The sequence below is a fragment of the Salvia splendens genome, chromosome 16 (assembly GCF_004379255.2).
Source record: "Salvia splendens isolate huo1 chromosome 16, SspV2, whole genome shotgun sequence".
Classification (NCBI taxonomy): Eukaryota; Viridiplantae; Streptophyta; class Magnoliopsida; order Lamiales; family Lamiaceae; genus Salvia; species Salvia splendens.
The window spans coordinates 23,778,115-23,800,737 of NC_056047.1; the positions used below are offsets into that span (position 1 = coordinate 23,778,115).

At 34.9% G+C, this 22,623-nt stretch overlaps 3 protein-coding genes across 8 annotated transcripts; 1 reads left to right on the plus strand and 2 right to left on the minus strand.

Moving 5' to 3' along the window:
• The first annotated feature begins 210 nt into the window (after nucleotides 1–210).
• On the plus strand, nucleotides 211–4,463 carry LOC121770888 (protein ANTHESIS POMOTING FACTOR 1-like). 2 transcript variants are annotated; one of them, XM_042167671.1, is made up of 12 exons: nucleotides 212–429; nucleotides 564–655; nucleotides 749–792; nucleotides 1,057–1,157; nucleotides 1,675–1,775; nucleotides 1,857–1,923; nucleotides 2,024–2,123; nucleotides 2,204–2,317; nucleotides 2,401–2,538; nucleotides 2,636–2,720; nucleotides 3,274–3,323; nucleotides 3,767–4,463. In XM_042167671.1, the coding sequence occupies exons 4-12, from the start codon at nucleotides 1,075–1,077 to the stop codon at nucleotides 3,908–3,910; spliced, it is 882 nt and encodes a 293-aa protein (XP_042023605.1). In that variant the 5' UTR covers nucleotides 212–429; nucleotides 564–655; nucleotides 749–792; nucleotides 1,057–1,074; the 3' UTR covers nucleotides 3,911–4,463. The 2 variants fall into 2 exon arrangements, with proteins under 2 accessions (XP_042023604.1, XP_042023605.1); XM_042167670.1 differs by lacking the exon at nucleotides 749–792 and having other exon boundaries at nucleotides 211–429.
• A 4,088-nt stretch (nucleotides 4,464–8,551) lies between these two features.
• On the minus strand, nucleotides 8,552–10,272 carry LOC121771168 (protein WUSCHEL-like). The gene is made up of 3 exons (XM_042167954.1): nucleotides 9,841–10,272; nucleotides 9,605–9,678; nucleotides 8,552–8,981 (listed from the first exon to the last, which is right to left on the minus strand). The coding sequence occupies exons 1-3, from the start codon at nucleotides 10,148–10,150 to the stop codon at nucleotides 8,697–8,699; spliced, it is 669 nt and encodes a 222-aa protein (XP_042023888.1). The 5' UTR covers nucleotides 10,151–10,272; the 3' UTR covers nucleotides 8,552–8,696.
• Nucleotides 10,273–18,066: 7,794 nt separating this feature from the next.
• LOC121772682 (RNA demethylase ALKBH9B-like) lies at nucleotides 18,067–21,883 on the minus strand. Of its 5 annotated transcripts, XR_006044387.1 has the most exons (7): nucleotides 21,522–21,874; nucleotides 20,666–21,211; nucleotides 19,517–19,602; nucleotides 19,360–19,445; nucleotides 18,972–19,043; nucleotides 18,493–18,888; nucleotides 18,067–18,293 (listed from the first exon to the last, which is right to left on the minus strand). XR_006044387.1 is itself a non-coding variant. In XM_042169875.1 (6 exons), exons 1-6 carry the CDS (start codon nucleotides 21,664–21,666, stop codon nucleotides 18,705–18,707), a joined length of 1,119 nt encoding a protein of 372 aa, XP_042025809.1. In that variant the 5' UTR covers nucleotides 21,667–21,874; the 3' UTR covers nucleotides 18,067–18,704. The 5 variants fall into 5 exon arrangements, 1 of the variants encoding a protein (XP_042025809.1); XM_042169875.1 differs by having other exon boundaries at nucleotides 18,067–18,888; XR_006044389.1 differs by lacking the exon at nucleotides 18,067–18,293 and having other exon boundaries at nucleotides 18,747–18,888; nucleotides 19,154–19,445; nucleotides 21,522–21,883.
• Between the last annotated feature and the right edge of the window lie 740 nt (nucleotides 21,884–22,623).

Below are 22,623 nucleotides of genomic sequence, written 5' to 3' on the forward strand. Positions count from 1 at the left end.
TAAGTTCGTGTTTGTATTGAAAGTTTGTTCACTAAATCGTATCGTCTTAATGGATTTTGTCATTATAAGGTCAACACAATAGAATTTAACCCGTACAATTGGTGATTCTTTAATTCTCGTGCCCAAAAATATTATCCCATGATAAAAGAATAATTTGAAAGAAATTACATAAGGTTTATATCCAAGAATCACAAGCAATTGAATTATTCTTAATCTTATTTGATCCAATTAAAATTACCATCGCAGTTTACCCCTAAATCTTACAGTCGAAAACCCTAGTGCATCTTCCTAATCGATTGTTCAGCGACAACCCCAAAATCCGTAATCCGCTTCTAATTGTGAGTGTAACTGGAGCTCGGATGAATCAGTTTTATCCACGTTTCTGAATTGCGAAGAATTCGGAGAAGCTCCAACGTTCTTCAATGGCGGGTAATGCTAATAGGCGTATTCAAATCGCCTCTCATCTCTGTGTGTTCACAACTTGATTTGTCATAGTTCGTAGCAGCTTGAGTTTTTGCAATTTGAAGTTTAATTCGACTTTTTACCTTTTTTCTCCGTAAAAGGAGGTCAGTCGGAGAGAGAAGACAAAGTTTCATTAGAACTGACGGAGGAAATCCTTCAGAGTATGGAAGTTGGAATGGCGTTCCGCGACTATGTATGTGTTCTTCGTAGCTTTATTGATTCATTGTGGAAAAATGTTGACCTTTTAGCTGACCATAATTTTCTGCTCGCTGTTGGCTATTTGCAGAACATTTTAATTTTGTGGTTTGGATGTATGCTCAGCTGCTCTAGGTGAGCAGTGAGCACTGGGTCTCTTGGATTTGAATACACATTTGATTGGTTAATTTTGGCTTATATGTATTGGTGGTTTATAGTGTCTGTCTGCAAACGTATTAAACTTTGCATAAGTTATTGTTGGATTGCTGAAAGAAATTTTGTAATGTTCAGGAAAAACTCTATCGGAGTATAGTTTTTCAAAGTGCAAAAAAGTTATCTACTTTTGCATTTTTTTTACATATTCGCTACGTAGCTTGCTAACTTATTTCTCTTCTGCAGAATGGAAGAATCAGTTCAATGGATTTCCATAAGACATCAGGTTATTTGGTAACTGCTAGCGATGATGAATCCATTCGTCTCTATGATGTTGCTAGTGCAACGTATGCATCCTCTCCTCATCTGCAGTTCAACTCTTCATGATGACTTGAGCTTTTTATGTTATGCAAGATATTCTTCTTCTTTAATGCAAACAAAGTTGCATACTACGAGCTCTTTCTTTTTATGCGTATATATGAAAAAAGAGAAACTCACTGCTTTGTGACTGTGATCTTCAAGACTTCAACTAGTATATTCTTGCAATATTGACATGTGGACTTTTGGTAGTGTATTTCTCTAGAGTAGATTTTATAGATGTCTATGAAATGTTCTAAGGGATAGGGATTTATGGCTCTCTCATCTTGCATCATGTGATTTCCATAATTATTAGATTATTGTCTTAATTTACGCCAGCACTAAGTCTAATTTTCCTTTCATATGTGGGAAGGCATGCATGCATTTTGAGTGAAGTTGGAGTCTCTTTAAGAACTTTGATTTAGCTTCATATCTTTGAGTAAAGTTGGTGTCTGCTTAATATTACATCTGCATGATATGCTAAGAGAGTCTTCTCATTGCATTCAGATGTTTGAAGACAATAAACAGTAAAAAATATGGAGTTGATCTGGTTAGCTTTACCTCTCATCCTACAACTGTTATTTACTCGTCAAAGAATGGCTGGGATGGTATGTATTTCAGATTACTCACATGCCTATATTTTGATGTAACACATGCCACCGCTAACTAAACATATTCAACTCCAACAGAATCACTACGACTTCTTTCGTTGCATGATAACAAGTACTTGAGGTACTTCAAGGGTCATCATGACAGGCATGCAGACTGAACCTTACAGGGGCTTTCATCTTCTAGAATTTAGCTTTCTCTCTTATGAATAAGTATAACAATAGAGAATATGATATTGGATTTACAGGGTTGTTTCGCTGAGTCTCTGCTCCAGAAATGATTGTTTTGTTTCTGGGTCACTGGATAGAACTGTATTGCTTTGGGACCAAAGGGCTGAGAAATGTCAGGTGCAGACTGTGAATTGCATTCTTAATTTGTTGAATTATTTTCTCGTTGATCTTTGTTAAAAGTGTTCCTCTGGAAGTAGGGTCTTCTACGTGTTCAAGGGAGACCAGCTGCAGCTTATGACGATCAAGGACTTGTTTTTTCTGTTGCCTTTGGAGGATACATAAGAATGTTTGATACTAGGAAATATGAAAAGGTCAGAATATATCACATGAGTGAATCTTCATAAATGTCAACTATTTACTGTTCTTCAGGTCCTGATTAATAAACTGTTTATAGGGCCCTTTTGACATATTTTCTCTTGGGGGAGATGTTTCAGAAGCCAATGTTGTGAAGTTCAGTAATGACGGAGGACTTATACTCCTGACGACGTCAAATGGACATATTCATGTCCTTGATTCCTTCCGTGGAACCCTTGTGAGCTGTCTCATATTTCCCTAGAAAGCTAACATGTAATTTATTAGCTTCACTGGATGAGAGTGGGTTCTTATTTTACCTTTTGCATTTGCTCTAGTTGTCGACACACAATGTCAAGCCAGTTTCAAGCAATTCTACTTTGGAGGCTTCTTTCAGTCCCGACGGAACGTTTGTCATATCAGGTTCAACATCTTACTTATTTGCAGGAGACTTTGATATCGATGTTCTTATTTGGTTTTATACTACTGAAGTTTTCTTTTTCCTACGTTAAGTATTTTTCACCATATTGTACTTAAGAAGATGTCCCCAAATGGTGTTTGATAAAAAAACATTTTCCATCTTATACAGACAATTTGTTTCTACCAAATCCAGTTGAATTGATGCATTTGTGATCTAATGCTGATTGGTTATTTTGAGAGACTAAGGCTATTTGTAAAGGAAGTGAGGAACTACTACTTTATTTCAGCTCTTTTTTCTGCTCAATTCACAAGTTAACCACACATTGGGTAACTGCCAGCTCAAGATCAATATTGGTCGTTTTTATAATTTTTCATACAATAGAGTTTTTATTACTACATGCTACCTAATTATCTAATATCTCGTTGTCCTTTGTGAATCTTGATCCTTTTGAATGTGAGCTCATGAAGCATTTTTGTGTTGGATTTGATACGTTCAGGCTAGTTGAGAGGCACTGACAATTTTCTTTTTATTTCTTGCTTTTAAACTACATGGAAGGTTCTGGAGATGGTAGTGTTTACGTTTGGAGTGTTCGGAGTGGAAAAGAGGTATCTTAAAACTGCTTTTACTCCCTTGAGTTTGTTTTATTGAATTTCATTCTTCATTCTTCACTCTTCTTTTGTCCGATTAAGTTGAGGGTATCAACCATTTATTACATGACTGGTAATATTTTCTTTAACAAACTCGTTAAGAAATTGATTCTTATTGAACCAAGTTTCATAAGCTGCTTGATGCAAAAATGTATAGTGCATGTGCGCACTTTAACTGCTGGAAAAACTTGCATACAAAGAGTATTGTCAGCTTTCTGAAACTATGAATTCTAACTAACTTGTGATATTAATATGCTTATACATGGCAGTCCTTTTGCATATTAGTCCTGCAGAACTAATATTTGTCATGTGCTGATCCATCTCAAAATTGTAAACTACAATTATTGCTGGAAAATGGAAAGCTATGCCACTACTGTCTTCATTGTTTGTACATGTTTCAGGTTGCCAGTTGGATGAGTACTGAAGCAGAACCACCTGTAATCAAATGGGCTCCAGGAAACTTAATGTTTGTAACTGGCTCTTCTGAATTATCCTTTTGGATACCCGACTTATCTAAACTCGCAGCTTACGTTGGAAGGAAGTAGGAATTTCCAGTGGTCGCTTCTCTGTGCTTTGCCTGCATGTATGTGGTGTGCTGTGCTTTTACTCGGTAATCCAACAGAATGACAAGCGATTTCTTATTCACTGAACTGCTTATCTGCTGGGACAAATCAGCATGAAGAGATGGAGATTATGAACTATTGCTGCATCAGCTCCACGCGAGGAATCAAATCAGTTGTATATGCTTTCATTATTCTTCCATCTCATGGCTGACACTTGAAATCTGGAGCATGAGGGGGGTTGAGGATTGTCCGAGCAGTAAGTTATCTTGGAGCGTTTAGATAGGTATTTTACTTGTGAAGACTTGTTTGGGTTCTAATTTACACCTTGCTTGCTACTTCTAATTGTGTATATGCATACAATGTGTCTCTGGGCTGTGTATCACTCATTTGTTTTTGTTAGGCGATCTAATCATAGTTTTGAAACATGAATTGCGAGTGTATAACTGCCTCGACTAGCCAGAGAATACACTTATATGTTTCCAATGTACTTGTACCTGATGAGAGAGAGAGAATATGGGAACCAAATCTTGATGGATGAGGATGCTTCATTGCACATGCACTCTTAACCCCTATTTTTGGGATTATGCCTCATCAGTTGCCATAAAGCATGCAGCATTGTCAATACAATTTCAGCAAATGCCATCCACATAAAATCTTTCTGATTGCTACCTTCTAATAATCATTAACATCACTTATCTTTCTCTCAGTTTAAATTAGGTCAGTAGGGTTGTTGATCCACTAATGATGTGAGAATATGCACAATTATTCATTTCAATAAAATGACGTATACTTTGTAGATCTTCATGATTGGAGTGTTGAAAATGTATTCTAGTCTATACTAAGGCTCATTTATTATATAATACTACTATGTACTAAGATGGAATATGTTATTATTATTATTATTTGAATAATGTCATAGTGTAGTGTTGTTATTTGAAGTTATAATGTAGAGAGTGTGTGATTGGATAGATGTATTAATAGTGATTTATTTTTTTCAAAAAGCAGAAATGTGATATTTTTCGTGAGACAATAGAAAATGAAAGTGTGATATTTACCTAGAGATAGAAAAGTTTTTTAATATAAAAGGTATTAATGTTATGCCTTATACAAGTAGTTTTTGTGATTCTCGTGATATTAACATAATATATTAAAAATATCAACCCAATGACACGAGTATGTCAATACAACTATATTGACATTTTATAATATATATGTTGACATTGGGCTAATTATTGAAATATATAAGAATTCAAATAAATGTTATCAAAATTTATTATCTGAACATATTCGATTGAGATTTCGTTGATTTTTTATAAAATTACCTTTAATTTGATATATGTTTTGTAAAAAAATATTTTTAAATCAAGATGGTTATAGTTTTGAGAAATTTTTTAATTGAGAGTATATAATAGGTATAACTTATAGTAACTAAAATTGATACTCTTATAACACTAAAATCATTGGTGGCATGTGTCTTTTGAAATGAAGAATCAGAATCACTTGAACACGTCAATTTTAGTATTTTAGTTGCAAGATGTTTAGCAATGTGAAAGATGAAATAGTTCTTTGTGCTTACCCAATTAACCGACAACTTGCCTCCTTTCCAAATGTTTGGCAATAAAATGTGGACCTCAGCTCCCTTTAATGTTTATCAGAAATAGGGTGATCTTTGATTACTTCAAATTCGTTTGGGATTTGAAATGATATGATACCACACGAGGAGTTTGATGATGGCACAAATTGATTTTTCAGGCTTTACCACTGCGTACTGAATTTTGATTTAAATCACCAAGTTTGGACAAGATATGGTATATCCTATAAAGTTTGAAATCCGCTAATTATATCAATTTTCTTAGTTTATCCGATTGATTGAATTTTAGGTGTAATCTTTGCATCTCTATATTAGAATCCCTATTGAAATCTCAATCCAAGTTTAAGATCAAGTTTTTTGTGAATTGTGATTACACATTGGATTATTTATACACACATCTTCTTTGCGATTTAAATCTCAGCCCATCTTAAAATCTCAATTCATGTAACATAGATTCCACCTAAAATTCAACCCATGAGATAAACTAGAAAAATTAAAACTTTATAATTTAATTAGCGAATTATAAACTTTGTAGGATAAACCAGATTTTGACCAAATTTAGTGATTTAAATATCTATTTATCCCTTGAATTTTTGGTGATTAAAGGTGTGATTTAGGGTGAGTGAGGCTTGGATTGGAGGGGGTTGTTTTTGGGTCATTAACTTTATTTATTTTATTTGTTACCAAAAAAAATTCGAAACAAAATCTTGGGCTAGGTAACTAAATATCTGCCGCGTGAATAAAACGTGACAAAGAAATGAAATATACACAAAAGAGTGAAAGAGCAAAGAGAATTGGTACAGCGCCTATGACTGCTGACTGCAAAACATATAATTTGTGGCATTTTCGATGCAAATACACAAACTTCAATATATACATACAGAAATTAAATAATTTATGTACGTATTCATCAAAAATAACGGCTCAATATCCCCTGCTTTTAAACTTTGATCATTGATCCTATCACTTCCACCTTTTTGCAGTCTAATTTTCAACACCCCCATCATTACATCGCATCATAGTTACTAGACATTTTTTTTGTATAATCAATGGCCTATAATTATTATGAATAATTGCAGGTTTTAAATTCTTTTTACATTTTCAGCACAATTCCTTTGAGGTAGTCTATAGTTGGCTAATTTATTTGTCATTTTTGATATTTCTCGACCCAATTTTACCTGACTTGCCTACCGCTGAATAAAAACAAGTAATCATCAATTAGAATATTGATGTATATACAAAATAATTTATTCTCACACAAAATTTAGTGCAAATATTGGCCCCAACGATGGAGTTAGAGAGTGGCGCCAAATTAGTGTAAGTTGCAAAATAGATAATACCCCCCCAAAAAAACAACAAAACCTCCTTTTCCTGCCCTAAGTAAGAAATGCACAATATTTAAGAGAAATGATGTTAGTAGGTTAAGCGAAGAAAATATTGCACGAGAGAGAATAATGTAAAGAAAATACAATAAGAAAGAGAAAAAGTTTTAATTTTTACTAAAACACGCATAATTTTAGCTGGTACGATCCAAAATAGAATGTGAATCACTTTTAGTGAAACTGAGGGGTTAATTGTTAATACCTACACAATTGATAAGGACTAAACACTATAACAAAAAAACCTATTAAGAACGTTTTTAATGCATTTAAGAATGCTAATTTGTGTTTCTAAATATACCACCAACGCTTCAAAAATTATCTTTATTGTTGGTGTCCCAACTAAAATTAGATGACGCAAATAAAAGCACCTCAAAAAGCAAAAGATTAAGTTCATTTATCTATAATTTAAGGACACTTTCTTTCGCGTCCTTAATTGTTGTTATTTTTAAAAAATTTTCCAACGCATGTAATTGCATCTCAATTTGTGTGTCTTTAATAAATAAGATTTTTTTGTAGTGTAAATATAGTTATTTAAAGAAAACTTCGTATTTGGTCTAGTAATAGATGGTTATTGCTAGATGACAAAAATTTCAGGTTTAAGTTTATCATAATGCAACTTTTAAATTTAATTCTATTTATTAATTATAAAAAAACTCATTCACATTGCCAGGGAAAATTAATTAAAATTAAAATATCAAGAACTTATAATGTTATCCAATTACTACTCTTATATTAGTATTTTATTATTATATTTTAACAGAATTTATGATATTAAAATTTTTCTTTTTGAACTTTTGTTTATTTATTTATTTATTTTTGCCAAAAACATTGAACTTCATAGAAATTTGAATCAACTTGTCGATATCTCAAGGGGAATGTACAATAAATGATGACATTTAGTATGAGCTAGGTGGTAAACAAAATTTTATCAACATTTATTATATACTCCTTTTATATGAGAATCAGACGAGTCTTCGATATCGAAACATTTTTTCAAACTAAGCAAAGCATATCATTTTTAATAAAGGCTAAAAGAATTGGATTATAAACTATACTTGCAAGGAAACTCCTACACTTTTTAAAAGGAATTAAGAACCTCATTGTAGTATATAGTTGAGTGAAATTCATTTTGAATTTTCAAACGAACAAGCTGAAAATGTTTGCATTTATATTGTGCTAAGAAAATTTTCTGAATATGGATCATTATAGATAGCTCACTGTCATTGGTCCTTTTCTTCACACTACTACAACTAGTTTGGTAAATAGTTGTGGGGATTGCTTGTAAGAACAGTAAATACTCCTTAACATATATACTAGTATGTCAACATCAATAATTTAATGTTACAATAAATAATTAGGTTCTTTTTTCCAAAGTAATTCCAGTACTCTGAAGTGATACTAGGCCTCCACCAGTTCTTATTATGTAGAATATTCCATATTGTAATATTTTAAAATATGAGTTCAAATCAATCAGTAATACACTAATGAGGTGTAGTACTTATTAAATATAGCTTCAAATTCAAAATGACCAACATTAGTCACCATTGCATAGTTGCAAATTATCATTCCTTAATCAAATCATATGTAAATGCAAACACACTATGTAATAAATCAAGCTAATTTAATTACACTAGCTAGATCAACCCATAATTATAAATATGGATTCATTAAAAGTCCCTAATTAAGAAAGGGTAAGTCACCATCATCATCAATTAATGATATAATAGAGAGATTAATAGTACTAATGAATTTGTACAACTATTTCATGTAGTAGCCCTAGCTAGATATTGACGCCTTAATGACGGAATCCGGCGGCGTAGGGGTTGAGGCTGAGCTCCAATGAAGCGGCGGCGATGGCATCATCGCCGCGGTGGTGCCAGTCTTGCTTGGCGTCGCCGTGCATTGGGAAGAGGGGGAGGGTCTCGATCTCCGAGGCCTCCTCCTCGGCAGCTTGAAGTAGGGTTTGGTTGTTGATGCTTCTTGACATTTCAAGAAAAGGGTAGGGCGAAGGATAGGTATCAACCCCAAACCATGCCAAATTCTGCCCTCCCACATTTGCACTTGGTGTTATGGTGCATTCCTGCATCATTACATGCATAAATATATGATCTTTTTATTATGAATCTCCATCAATAAATTACTAATTAATTAAGCATGAGGCATAAGCTAATTAGGTCTTGCCCTTATTTCTCCCACCCCTCAACTTGTTGAAAGGTGAAATTGTTGAAAAATAAATTTGAACCAAGAAAACTCATTAGAGGTGGGCTTCTCTCTCTCCATCTCCAAATTTTCAAAAAGATCAAAGTTTTGAAAAATGAAAATGAAACAAGAACACACACACTCTCTCTCTCAAATTTTTCCTAAAGATTAAATTTTGGATAATGAAAATGAACCAAGAAAACTTAATAAAGGGCTTCTCTCTCTCTCCAAATTTTCATAAAGATCAAATTTTGAAAAATGAAAATGAATCAAGAAAACTTAATTGAGGGCTTCTCATTCTCTCTCTCCCTCTCATGATTTGGTTGAAAACTCTTACATTGGAAAAGGCTGAACATTCGATTTTGTGTACCAATCACAGAATCAAATAGACAGGCTGTTTAGATACACATATGGACACTTATGTTTGTGCTGTACGTTGTCTGAAAGTGTGGCCATGTAATCAAACAAAAAAAGAGAATCTGTACTAGAATTAATTATACTCACTCTAAAGCTATTCTCCATGGCCACAGATCCATAGCCATTGAGCAAGCCAGCAGCAGAAGAAGACGCAAAATTCCCTAAAAAAAAGAAAAAAAAGCAAACATCTTTGTTGAATTAAGAATAAAAGGGAGAAATTAGAGAAAAAGGTGATGGATGGAATTGCAGTAATTACGAGAAAAAGCGAACATCTTTCTTCAGTTAAGGAAAAAGGGTGGAAGAAAAAAGTGATGGGATTTTACCAGGAGGGTTTATGTTGTTAGGGAAGTTGGAGTAGATGGGAATGGGATGATGATGATCGGCGGTGAAGCGCTTCTTCTGGCGCTCGCGGGCCTTGTGATTCTGGAACCAGTAAAAGACGTTTTTGCCCTCGATCTTGCCGTACTGCCTCAGCTTGGCGGAGATTCGCTGAATCTGCTCGGCCGTGGGAGACCTGACGCCACTGTTGTAGTATAGATCCTTCAAGATTCTTATCTGGTCGCTTGTCGGCGTCCACCTCGTACTGCTCTGTCTGCACACCGTTTTCTCTTCATTTCCACCTTGCTGTTCCATAGTGAGAGAGAATTAGAGAGAAGAGAGGGGGCTAATTAGTTGAATTCATATTTGAGGGAGGAGGAAAGGGAATTATTATAAAGAGGAGAGAGAGAGAGAGAGAGAGTGACAATTGACAGGAAGGGCACATGAAGGAAGGATTTGAGAGAGAGAGGATATCAGAGAGATATCTGAGAGAGAAGGACTGAAGTTGACAGAGCAAAGGCTAACAAAAAGGAAGGTACAAAAAGAGACTAGAAAGGAGCAATTCACACACACACCAATTGCTTGGATCAAAAGCCATCATCTACATTTTCTTCTCTCATTATTCCCTTCCCTCACACACGCACACATTAAACCCTTATTTTACCCTAGGTAAAGAGAGACATTTCTTTTCGACACGAGATTTAAGAGATTATGTTAAAAGTGAGTTAAGTGAAAGGGGAATAAAATAGAAAAAGAAAAAAGTAAAAGAACAAGAGAAAGTAAAGTAAGATAGAAGAAATAAGTTGTTTTTTGCCAAAAAAAGAAATGACTCAGCTACAAAAAAGAATATGACTCAGCTACAGAGGAACATAGAGAGTATTGGATGAGTTTGCCTAAAATTAAATCCCCATTTTCTACAAAATTATACTCCTAGTAATTAAGTTCTATGAGCATAAATCAAACCCTAGCCCTTATTTTTTTGAAGATGAGCCTAAATCAAACCCTAGTTTTGTATGAAAAGGGTGGGTTTTAGTAATTAATCCCTTATTTAATAGAAAAAAGGATTGGATTTTTAAAATCCCATATTTAGAAGAAAAACATACAAATCTGTACAACCATTTGTCCAATTAATGTGTGTGTTATGGAAAAATATTAGTATGATTTTAATGTTTGAAGGATGATTAATCTTTAAATGGTGATATGTAGAGATAGACTTTTCTTACTACACGGACCTTTCGAGATATGTTCTAGTGTACTTTAATAAAGGGACTACGATACTATAAATGGTTTCACTTTTTAACTGCAACAATTAATTTATGTTCTTTTAGAATATATATGGAAAAGTTGTGACAGAGAAATTAATTAGTGCGTGACTGATACATTGTTGAATAAGTGCTGAAATTTGACCATAGTATGACTGACCACAAAGCATTCGCTCTCTTAACTCGGAAATTCATTTTTTCGTTAAGTGTGCTCAGTGATTTATGTGTGCAATGAAATAGTTAGGGTTTTAAAAGAGATATATCATCATAGTATATTAGGGCATTAACAGTGGGGCACCTTAAAGCCCGCCATATGCACCGCCACATCAGAATTTTATCCTCTTATCCTTCCACCTGCAGTGGGGCACCCTATAGGTTTTACTATTGTTTTGTTAATTAATTTAAATGTTTTCAAATATATAAATGCAAACTAATTAAAAAACACAACGATTAACTAAAAACGGCAAATACTACATTGATTAAAAAAGAGTTACACGAGTTAGAAATAAAAAAAAATTGACTACTCTACAAAAGTCCCAACTTCCGGCGCAGCTCATCGATCAACCCCTAGAGGTATTCGGCTCTGGCCGGGTCCGTACACTTCATGAAGGCGTTATGTGTGTCCAACAACGTCCGCGCCATCGAGGCCGTTGCCAACTCCACGTAGGCAAGTGCCGTCGGGGTCGAGATCTGCGATGGGGGGCGGCTTGCGAGGAGGATGTCGCCTTCGCCTTCCCCTTGTTCTTCGCAGCCTTGACACCTACGGGACGCCGGGAGGACATCGGTGTGCCGAAACTCTCATCCCCCGTGTACGTTCGGTTGAGGTCCACCGGATATGCGCCGCTTTCCCTGCTCGTGTAACCACCAGTGTCGGTGGTCTTCGTCCGCTTTGTCGCACCGGTGTGCAGAATCCCTCCTTGGAACTTCTGCTTGTCCTTTAAGAGCGCCCAGACATTGAAATGCTTGAAGTCGCTGTACATAGACTGGTACGACAACATCGCTCTATCGTGCACATCGCTCAAGCTCTCGCCGCTTCCCTGTTCCCTAGAGCACTTCTCGTACTCCGCCGCGAACAGGTTGACTTGCTTCTTAACCTGATCCCAGTGCTTGCGGAGCTGCTCCCTATGGCGCTTGTACGCGCTCGGCGGCTTCACCTCATTGTAGCTCTCGGCGATGCGCTCCCAGTACGCAAGCTACTTTTGGTTGTTCGCGAATATCGGGTCCTTCGAGATATCCACCCAACACCTCGCCAAGACGAGGGTTTCATCCGGTTGGTAGTTCGTCCTCCAGGGGGCGTACTCTTCATTCGTTGCCGGAGGTGGCAACTTGTACGCCCGGTACTTGATCCGCTTCTTTCTGGCTGGGGCGGCAGCGGCGGAGGGGGCGGCGGCCGAGGCGGCGGCGGCGCGGCGGGAAGGGGCGGAGGGGCGAGTTGGAGACGGCTCCATGTCAGACAGACCGTACGAATCCGTACTGAATTCGAGATAGTACTGCGTGTCGGGGTCGAACGACAGATATTCATCAGGTTGTGTACCCAGCCAACGTGCACCACCTCCAAACATCGGACTATTGAGACTTGAGTAATCACCGGATTCCATTTTCTAGTGTAAATTGAGAGTGAAAATGCAAATGAAAATGTTACAAATGAAAGTGGGGTAGGTATTTTTATAAATGTATTTTTTGAATTAAAAAAAAAACAAAAACGCGTTGCATCGTCTGCGTCGCCCATAGTGGGCGGACGATGGCGCGGACGATGCCCTATCGTCCGAGCTTCCTCCACGGACTATCTGTCGGGCGAGGACGACACATCGTCCATCGTCCGCGCACCCACTGTAGCGGACGATGGAGCGCCCGAGGCATCGGGCGGCCTATCTTCCACCCAACTGTGGGTGCCCTAAGACCTCGTTACTATAAGTTGTATCCATATATTTCTGATTGCGTGGGAAGCCTGAAATGATGTTTCTAATAATTGTCGACCAATTAGTACCCCCTCTCCCCAAACAAATTATACTTTTCTTTATAATTTATCCTATAAAAAGTATACTTCTTTTTTTAAAAAAATCTCTTTCATATTAGTATTTATTAATATATTTCCCTTTTGTACTTAACATACAACACAAAATCATTTAAAATCTCGCACCACCATCCAAATGTGACATCAAGAGAGTATTTATTACCGAGGCACACACAATTATCGAAGCTCCTATTATACCCTAACTCATTATTCTAGATTTGAGCTGCCTTGTAGAGATGCTCTAGCCGAATGGGGCTTTGCGCCTTTTTTATTTGGATAGAAAGCTGAATTATCCTTTATTAAGTTGCTAACTAATCAACGTAGTATATTAAAAATGTCAACATATATTTGTGTTGACATTTTAATAAATTGTGTTGACATTTAAATATTAATGTCAACATAATATATTAAAATATCAACTTAAGTTTATGTTGACATTTTTTTATCATCGTTTTTACATTTTTAATACACTATATTGATGAGTTAGCAAGTTAGCAACTTAATACACGTGTTTACAATGATATAAATACATTGTTATCATGTTGTTGACGTGATGTATTATTGCCACTCTTATTTTGAATATTTAATGTCACGTGTCATTTTTAACAACAATAGACAATTTTAAAATATCACAAAAAAATTAAATTTTATATAACTCTATCAGCTTAAATTATTTTTTATATGTTAGTATATATCAATTTAAAAGCAATTTTATTAGGATTCTAACTAAATCAAAATTGTATATGTTTGTATGAAGAAATTTGTAAGAAAAAATATTAGCACTAGATGGGAATGAAACTACAGAACACCTAAGAGAAGTAGCATAACAAGTGTATTAATTAAAGCTTGTGGTGGTCGATTTTAATAGTTTCGTTAATGGCAAAACCGTATAATACTCCTTCCGTCCCATAAAAATATGTGTATTTTTCATTTTTGTCCGTCCTACAAAAATATGTGCATTCTATTTTTGAAATATTATATCAATTTTATAATATAGGGCCCATTATCCACTAACACTATTTTAACTACTATTCTCTTAAAATAGTCTATTTTTGTTATTATCCGTCTGCACATTATAGACTAATTGTAAGTTTCATTATTCGTATTTATACTATTTTTTGTAACTATATTTTCCTGAGAAGATAGGAACCTAGATGGAACGTGGAAAATGAGCTAATTCTAAGATTGAGGTCGCAGGTGCCCAAATTTTTTTTATTTACCAGGACAAAAAAAAGTGAGAATTTGGCTGAAGTGAGAAGATGATCGAGAGGGAGTCGCAAAACTAGGCTAGAGCTGAAGACCATTGATCAAGTTATTTTTGGCTGATCTATTTCTTGTTACCTCTTCGGATTCTTGATGATCTGCGTTGTTGGAGGTCTTGCTCTGTTGGCCTTTTCGTGCTTCTTGTGTTGCTTGGTTTCTGTTTTTTTTTTCTATGTGGATATGATTTATCTGTTAGCTGGTGGCTTAATTGCTTTGGCTATATTTTCTGTTTTACCTTGTTTTGGCTAGAAGTTTGGTGTGTTTCTTATTGTTGCTTAATTACGGTTAGAGCCTTTTTATGTATAGAAAAAACTACTTCGTTTTTTTTCCTTTCTAATGCTTTATTAATTTGTATTAAAATTTATGTCATTTTCAAAAATTTTATTTTTAAGATAGAAAGAAAGTATAAGTTATATTTTGTGAATAAGTACCAAGTATATTTTGGGCAAGGCTGTAGCTTCGATTCAGATTAAAAAAATCTTATTTTGCGACAACATGAACGCTTGCAATAGACGTATAAGTGATTTGCATTGAATCTGACTATAATTTAGTTGCACTGAACTTATATCACTACAATAATATTAGTATACACATTAATATGAATGGTGCATATATTTTAAACATTCAGTTCTATATGATAGATTGATAAATAATTTGTTTTTGCATTTAAAAAAATGTGATGTATCAATTAATAAAGAAGTGGTTTATTATAACCAAAAAAGTGATTTATTCATTAAAATGATAATTTGACCTATTCATATTTACAAAATAGTTGTTAGTTAAATCATAATTTTGCATTCACTTTTATTCAATACCATAACTTCTGAAATAATACATTAAAATGAAGAATTTTCAATGTTAGCAATTGTCCCATAAAGAATTTTCAATGTGAGCTCACATACATAAAATTTAATGTCTTAATGAGATGAATGTTATTACTCTAGATGATATGACTAACTAAGTATCATGAATGTACAAAACAATGTCACATTAGTTTATGAAATTGAAAATACAATGAAAATAGTAAACCTCAACTAAAATAGTAAATCAAGCGATGGATTGACCAAAATTATCTCCACACTCTCAACACCAACAAAATCTACACCGATGCTCTAATCCCCAACGGTTTTTTCAACAGTGGGACATGCAATTATGGAGCATTGCCAATTTTGAATTTCTAATGTAAAAAATTATGAAACTAAGCATAAGTCATCACAAAGGTATAATTTAAATGATAATATAGTTACTTTATGTTATCCTATGATAATGGTTGAAAGAAAGGAGCTAATGTGTAAAATAAATGTAGGGTGCCAATGGAATAAATGAAAACTTGGAGGATGGATGGCAATGGAATAATTAATGTTACCACTACAATACCTATATTCCTCTATTATTTACATAAATAAATAGGAGTAAATATCTCTCTCTCTCTCTCTCTCTCTCTCTCTCTCTCTCTTCATATAATCATAAATATGCACACACTCTCACCTGCTAATTAGTGTAAATTTTGAGAACAGCAGTTTTATTACTTAGTTAGTTATTAATAAATAAAATTAAAATTCAATACATATGGATAATAGAATGATTGTGCAGTACGAGTGATTTTATTGATACAGATTCGATTCAACTCTCGGAATCTTACAATATAAACACAACTTTGTGTTTCGAGTTTAACTAAAAAACATTCCACATTATTATGGCACAACTCCCAAGGAGATTCTTGAGTAATCCAATAATCATGATTGAACATGTGGATAGATAAATAGGGGTTTTTTTAAATAATGGTAGGAGGATTTCTTTTTTACTTATTTGTCTTTTCAGTGTGAAGGGAAGATGTGATGAAAAATGAAGTGAATTTTAATTACAAGTAGTGTAATTTATACTAGAAACAAATAGGTACAAACTTAGATATATGTAATTAATTATGTGGTGGCTGTTTTAGTAATCCTACTTACAATCATAAGAATATGAAAAAAGAATAAAAAATGGCATTTATTGATGAAGCAGATTGCCAAAGTGGGTTAAAAATTATTCCTAGTCCCTCCTTGAATTCATCCTGCTTTCTCTCTCCTTCATTGAAGGATGGTTCAACTTTTGAGATTGCTTCCCTATTTTCTTTGATTTAGACACTCCTAAATCCCCATCCCCTATCATTATACATTATACTCTTATGTTACGTCGGTAAATAGGAGTCCCGTTTATTTTTAACACATATTTAAAATAATATTAAAAAAAGGGAATGAGAGAAAGTTAGTGAATAATGAGTCTTATTTATATATATTAATTTTAAATAAAATGTGATGAATTGAGTTACTGAATTATGAGACTTTTTTAACATTTATAGTAGGACTAATTATGAACTGGCATGTCTATTAATAGACCTATCAAAATGAAAAAACGGATTCCTATTCGCAAGAAGAAGTATTTATCATGTACTTACAAAATCAATATTTCATGTCACTCTTAAATGTGAAAAATGGATGTGGTGATGGTGATTTGTGAGTGTAATAAGCCATCAAGTAGCTGTTTGATTTGGCAGTCCTATACAAATCCTGAGTAGCTTACCTCATGAGATTATGCCTCCCTACCTACATTCTAATTTCCAATAACTATTTTTTCCAATGTGTAATCATTTCTTCTTTTCCCATATCTCCAAAGATCTCTCACTTCTCTTCTCTCTCACACACACATTCTTGGTTGCTATTGCTTTTCTTGAATTTAATTCACCACACCATAAAGAGCAAACTCTAACTTTACTCGACTGCATGAATATGAACATATATAACAAGTAGTCACACTAATACTACCTATCTCAAAAGTTGAAAGCTACTACTCATAATTCTACTATAACAATTCTCTTCCAATTAATTTGTCTTTAAAGTGACAATACTGAATTAGAAACCTCTCTAGTCCAAAACTTATTAACCACGTTATCAATATAGATAAACAAGCTACATTTTTGTGATAAATTGATGAATTTTATATGTTAAAAATGAGCCACTTTTTTATAGACAAATCAGGAGCACCAATTTATCAATAAAAGAGGCAGGTTAGAGGAGTTAGTATCACTAATAAGCCAATGTGGGACAGTTTCAATACGATCTAGTGGCTAGAATGATAATTGGACTTTCACACTTGCAACAAAGAAACCCATCAATGATATGGGCTTGCTCATATATATATATACTATGATAGAAATGAATTACTCATCTTTTAAAAGACCTTATAATAAAGAGGATTATCCAATCATTTATCAAGCAGTTAGAATGACCAATTTGTTAGTAATATAAAGGGAAATCACAGCCGTTTATTTTCATCTCTAGTTAATGTTTATGCCACTTTCTTGATCATCTCATCACATTATGCATTGCGTGTAATTGTGTTGAGAAGGGTCCCTCTTCAATCACAAATGTGGATAAGAAATGATACAATAGTTCTTGAGCTTGAAAACTTCCATTCAAACTTTTCTTTTTATTAAATATATTCTTGTCTTCAATGATTTTCATACAGAGAGGAGAGCACTTAATTCTCTCTGATCGATTACTTCAATGTTTTATTTTCCACATATGAAAGTTTGTACAAGACCACGTGCCCAAGAATACTACTCACAAAAACACATCCAAAAAGAAGAAAAAACAGATGGCATTAATTTCAGTAGTAAAATAACTACCACAAAATCAAACCAACATGACTAGGAGAAAAATCACTAATACTCATTTATACTGAAAGCTAACACAGCCTTGAAAAATCCCAACTCAAAATGAAATATACAGGTTGATCCATTCTAAAATACTACATGCAAATGTAAAAAAAATAAAACTGAAAAATAATCTTCAATGAATTTCCTCTTGAATAGCTGTACCGGTTTTCTTACATCCCAGCCAGCTCTGTAAGTTCGGATTCAACTATTCATTTGAGCCTGCGACATTAATACCATTCAGAGATGAATATCCTCGAAACAGGAAGAAGAACACAGACCACAGCAACAATTCCCAACTGACATAGAGTTCTTTAAGTACGGACAAGACTCGGACAGCATTTTGCTATAGCTATATGCAAAGCCCACATGTTGTAATAGCCTTAAACTGAGATACTTTTAGTGATAGTTTAGACGGTACCTGATGAGTGGCGCAAAAATGTGCTCAACAGATAGGTTGAGAAATATATTTAAGACTCTTGAAATCCAGTAACTAACTGTAAGTCTGTAACATAGTAATAGTTAACTCGTCAATATTCCTGATTAGACCCGCGCCTTCTCCTGTATGGAGGACCTTGTCTTGTTCGGCCTGAAGAACGGGAATTTGGATTTTCTGAAGCCAATCCTCTTCCCCTATCTACCATAGGTTCTCCTCCATCTGCTGGCTTTCTCGAAATATGTCTGTCTCTTCGAAGCATTATCCTTGCTAGATCTTTCCTCTTCATCCATCAATGGTTGAAGCCCTTGCAAATCTGGTTCTGGAGTATAGCCCATTGGCCTTTTAGTGTCATCCATTCTCCTAAAGGTAATCGATATCCTGAAAGTAAAATGGGGTAGGCATCTTAATTTTGCTCGATGGTGATGGAGAGAAGAAATAATCAATCTCCTATCCAAAAATACCTTTTGGAAGGGACAGCTGGGACACAATGCTTAGCCACATCAGCTCCGTTTCCTTTTAATACAAGAACAGATCTGATCCAAAATCAGAGAAGATAATTTAGATGAAATGAAAGATCCAGATTAAAATAAATGTGTTATGTCCATCATATACTTGCCCAAGTGTATGGGAATCGCATAAGAACCTTCAAATTCACCAGGGCCCATTATTTTTAAGTTCAAACCAAAAAGTATATCACACTCGCTAAGAAATGAGACTGTACAGAATGGCCTCACAAACTCATGATTATCAATATGAGGCGGTATACAGTCCCCTTCTTCGTAGATATTCACAATACAGCTATCAGGCACGCAAGAAGGAGGCAAAACATGCCACCGCACAATACATGACCTTGAACAATTGGGGCAACGGATCGACAATTTCGGCCTTGAGGATTCCTGGCGGATTGCCCTTTTTATCCTGTCACCCAATAGAATCTGTTCGGTTGAACTTTTGAAACAACTTAAACATTATTTTCATATCACAAGCAGCATTCCTGGACACTTACTGTGGCATAGTTGTAACAGCAACCAAATTGAAGAGTTATACGCCCCTTCCCCCTCATCCACTTCTGAGGAGCAGTATATGTGCGCGCTACAATCAAGTTACATATAAAGAATCTTAAATTAGCAGAATGCATCAAGTACATAAAAACTACTCTTAACAGCCGTTTAAATCATGGAATGGAGTTTAAATTCCCTAAGCAACCAATAGGTAGGAAACACCACATTGAAAGAAAATCTTCAGGAGTATTTCCTCAAGTTAACTCTAGATGTCAGGTCAAAAGCGTTGCGAAAAATATGGATACTACAGTAAAAAGTCAACAATCGCGTGTCTATGAAACTAGGTCATGAAAGGCCACAACAGATTTTGTCAAATTTTCATGTTTAGTCAATGCACCTTCAACCATCCCATGAAGCACATAATACATTACAAAACTAACAAGTCTTATAGTAACAAAAAGGATTAAAAACAAAGGAAAGTCTAACTATCAGTAGATTCACTGATTCAAGAAATCCAGAAAGAGTTGGAAATAATGAAACCTGAATCTTTGAACCAGATAGGGAAGCTATCCTTTAGCAAATTATTCAAGTATGATGCATGTAGACAAAAATGGTAAACCAAATCTTATAATGTAAGTTACAAATGGTAGATATAAATTTCCCTTATAATATAGGACAACACTATTACTTATTCAAGTTAGCATATAGTTCATATATTTTCACAAAGGTATACATCTAATTAGTCACTATATTAACATGGTATCTTCTGTAATGAACATGCATGCATGCATATCCATGGCAGCGTATGAGACAACGTAATTCTTTCCAGCATACACAGGTAGCTAAACCATCACTATATATATGCTACATTTGAAACTAAAAGTGGAAACCACGAGTACTAAAAACATTTTTCCTTAGAAAGGTATTTCGCTTTATACCTAATAGGAAAATAGGCTTCATTGCTATTTTCCAAGGGGGAAAAGTAGTTAAGTAAATTGATCGACAATAATAGATAACAGAAAAATTAAAAAGAATGAGTTACACCATTCTGAAGGAAGTGCTCACAAAATGCATAAATAGGTTTTCTGATGGGAAAGGTTAATAAAGGTGAACTAAACATGCAATATACACTCAATTATGTTATGAAAGCATACCTTTCAACTGGCCCTTTTTTCCCATCTCTTCGAGCTGTCCAACAAAACTGACAATCCTCTTTTGCTCTGCTGCACTGAAGATAGCTTTGTGTAGCTCCAGCCCTTCCAGTATGTTGACAGTTGATCCTTTCCAAACATAGAAAGTCCTTTTTCCTTTCAACGCCACCTTTGGCTTAGCTTCAGCCACAGAATTTACCTCCGAAAAAGAATCATTAGCATCAACAAGCCCATTGCTCTCATCATTGTCATCTCCTGCCACAACCTCATCCTCCATAGCCATATCTGCCCAAGACTTTTTCAACATAGGTCTTGGCTGTCGTGCTGACGAGTTTAATGGTTCGCTTCTTGATGATGCCTCAACAGCTTGTTCCAACATTCGATCAGCCTCGTCCATCCAACTACCCAACGAATGCGTATCATCATCATCATCATAGTTATCCGCACTGTCTTTCGCACTCCCAGTGGAACGGGCAGTGCAGTCACCCAAATCTTCCTTACAGTGATTCGCATCTACAATACTCTGTGTAGAAACAGCAGCATCCCGTTCTACATTAAAAAGTTTCACAACTTAATTATAGTATTAATAATTTAATAGACACCTAAACATAAAAATCAAAGAGCACAAACTTGATAAAGCTATCGAAATTTTCAAAATTCAGAGCAAAAAAAGTACAAACTTGTGAATTTCGCAGCAAGACAAGAGAGAATCCCTAATTTCAATTAGGCAGCTAAAAGACAGTATCTTTAGCGAAAATTGGTGGACAATCGTGAAAGGGGAAAACAAAAATTAACATAATTAAAGCAGCAGAGATGAAATAGATGCAGAGATGAGGAGGAGGAAATTGAGTGTACACACCTGTATGGAGAGATCGGATTCGGTGGGAGATGGTGTGCGTGCAGGATTTGCAGAGGCCGCGGGCTAAGAAAGGCAGCCAATTGGACAAGAATTCGGAGGCGATCCGGACTTCGTCGGTGTTTTGAGCTTTCGCGTGGCCATTCATGGCGGAGGAGTCGCTGCAGAGTAGGAGTGTTGAGAGAGACGGTAATATATGTTCGAATTAATTTGAGACTAATCCACTAGCTAATCAAATTGGGAAACCATTGAATTCTAGGGTATTTGAGCAAGATATTTTCTCCAAGTAAAATTTATATCTAGAAGAATTAAGGAAAGAATTCCAAGAAACCAGACGATTCCAGGATTTTTGACAAAAATATTAGTACTCCATAAAAATAATTTATTAAAAAAATCTAAATAATGAGTAACCTATCATTCTATCAATGCAATATCATCCGAAGTAAGTATTTAGTTTTAATTATATTTTGAATTATTGAAACAAATTACTGGAAAAATTTGTATTTTGCAGAATAAAATAATCTGGAGAGTTGCATATGGATCAAATTAAACAAATTTAATTAATCAAATTGGATAGAAATAATAATATAAAATAAACATGGGAACATAAGAAGGAACTTAGAGAATTGAGGACGGAAGAGAGCTAGCCTATAGATGTGAAATTAATGAGAGAATAATTAATAAAATCACTAATAAAACTTTGCACGAGGAAATCATAAGTTAGGATATCTCATTTAGTCCATTGCCAATAAATAAGAAGGCTAGAGGTTTGAAGGCCCTCTAGCTACAAGAAAGGCAACTAATTTTGAGGAGGTATGAGAAATGAACCTGCTGCTGTAAATGAAGACCATGGAGTATCTCACATCCGAAGGACCAAGCTGTCCTGACAATAAGATAGTGAAGTAGTTGCATCCAGCTCAATCCAAATAGAGTACTTACTACATAGCAAACGAGAAGCCTTGAATAAGAATGAGAAGTCCCGACTCAAAATTTGACACTGCTCTAAAGGAGGAACAAAAGGCCCTCGGAGGCCACCATCAGGTCCACGAACAATACCACTACCACCGGTCTCAAGAGTCAATGTAAAAAATGCACCATTAGTGTT

Bases quoted from the DNA above. Each gene is read 5' to 3' on its own strand.
- LOC121770888 (XM_042167670.1), top strand. The intron at 2,124-2,203 runs GTGCAGACTGTG...CTCTGGAAGTAG, and splicing joins AAAGGGCTGAGAAATGTCAG to GGTCTTCTACGTGTTCAAGG. The intron at 2,318-2,400 runs GTCAGAATATAT...AACTGTTTATAG, and splicing joins ATACTAGGAAATATGAAAAG to GGCCCTTTTGACATATTTTC.
- LOC121771168 (XM_042167954.1), bottom strand. From the start codon at position 10,150: ATGGAACAGCAAGGTGGAAATGAAGAGAAAACGGTGTGCAGACAGAGC. The intron at 9,679-9,840 runs GTAAAATCCCAT...TCTTTTTTTTAG, and splicing joins TAACAACATAAACCCTCCTG to GGAATTTTGCGTCTTCTTCT. The intron at 8,982-9,604 runs GTGAGTATAATT...GTAATGATGCAG, and splicing joins CCATGGAGAATAGCTTTAGA to GAATGCACCATAACACCAAG.
- LOC121772682 (XM_042169875.1), bottom strand. From the start codon at position 21,666: ATGAATGGCCACGCGAAAGCTCAAAACACCGACGAAGTCCGGATCGCC. The intron at 19,603-20,665 runs GTATGCTTTCAT...ACTTGATTGTAG, and splicing joins AAAAAAGGGCCAGTTGAAAG to CGCGCACATATACTGCTCCT. The intron at 19,446-19,516 runs GTAAGTGTCCAG...TCAACCGAACAG, and splicing joins GCTGTTACAACTATGCCACA to ATTCTATTGGGTGACAGGAT.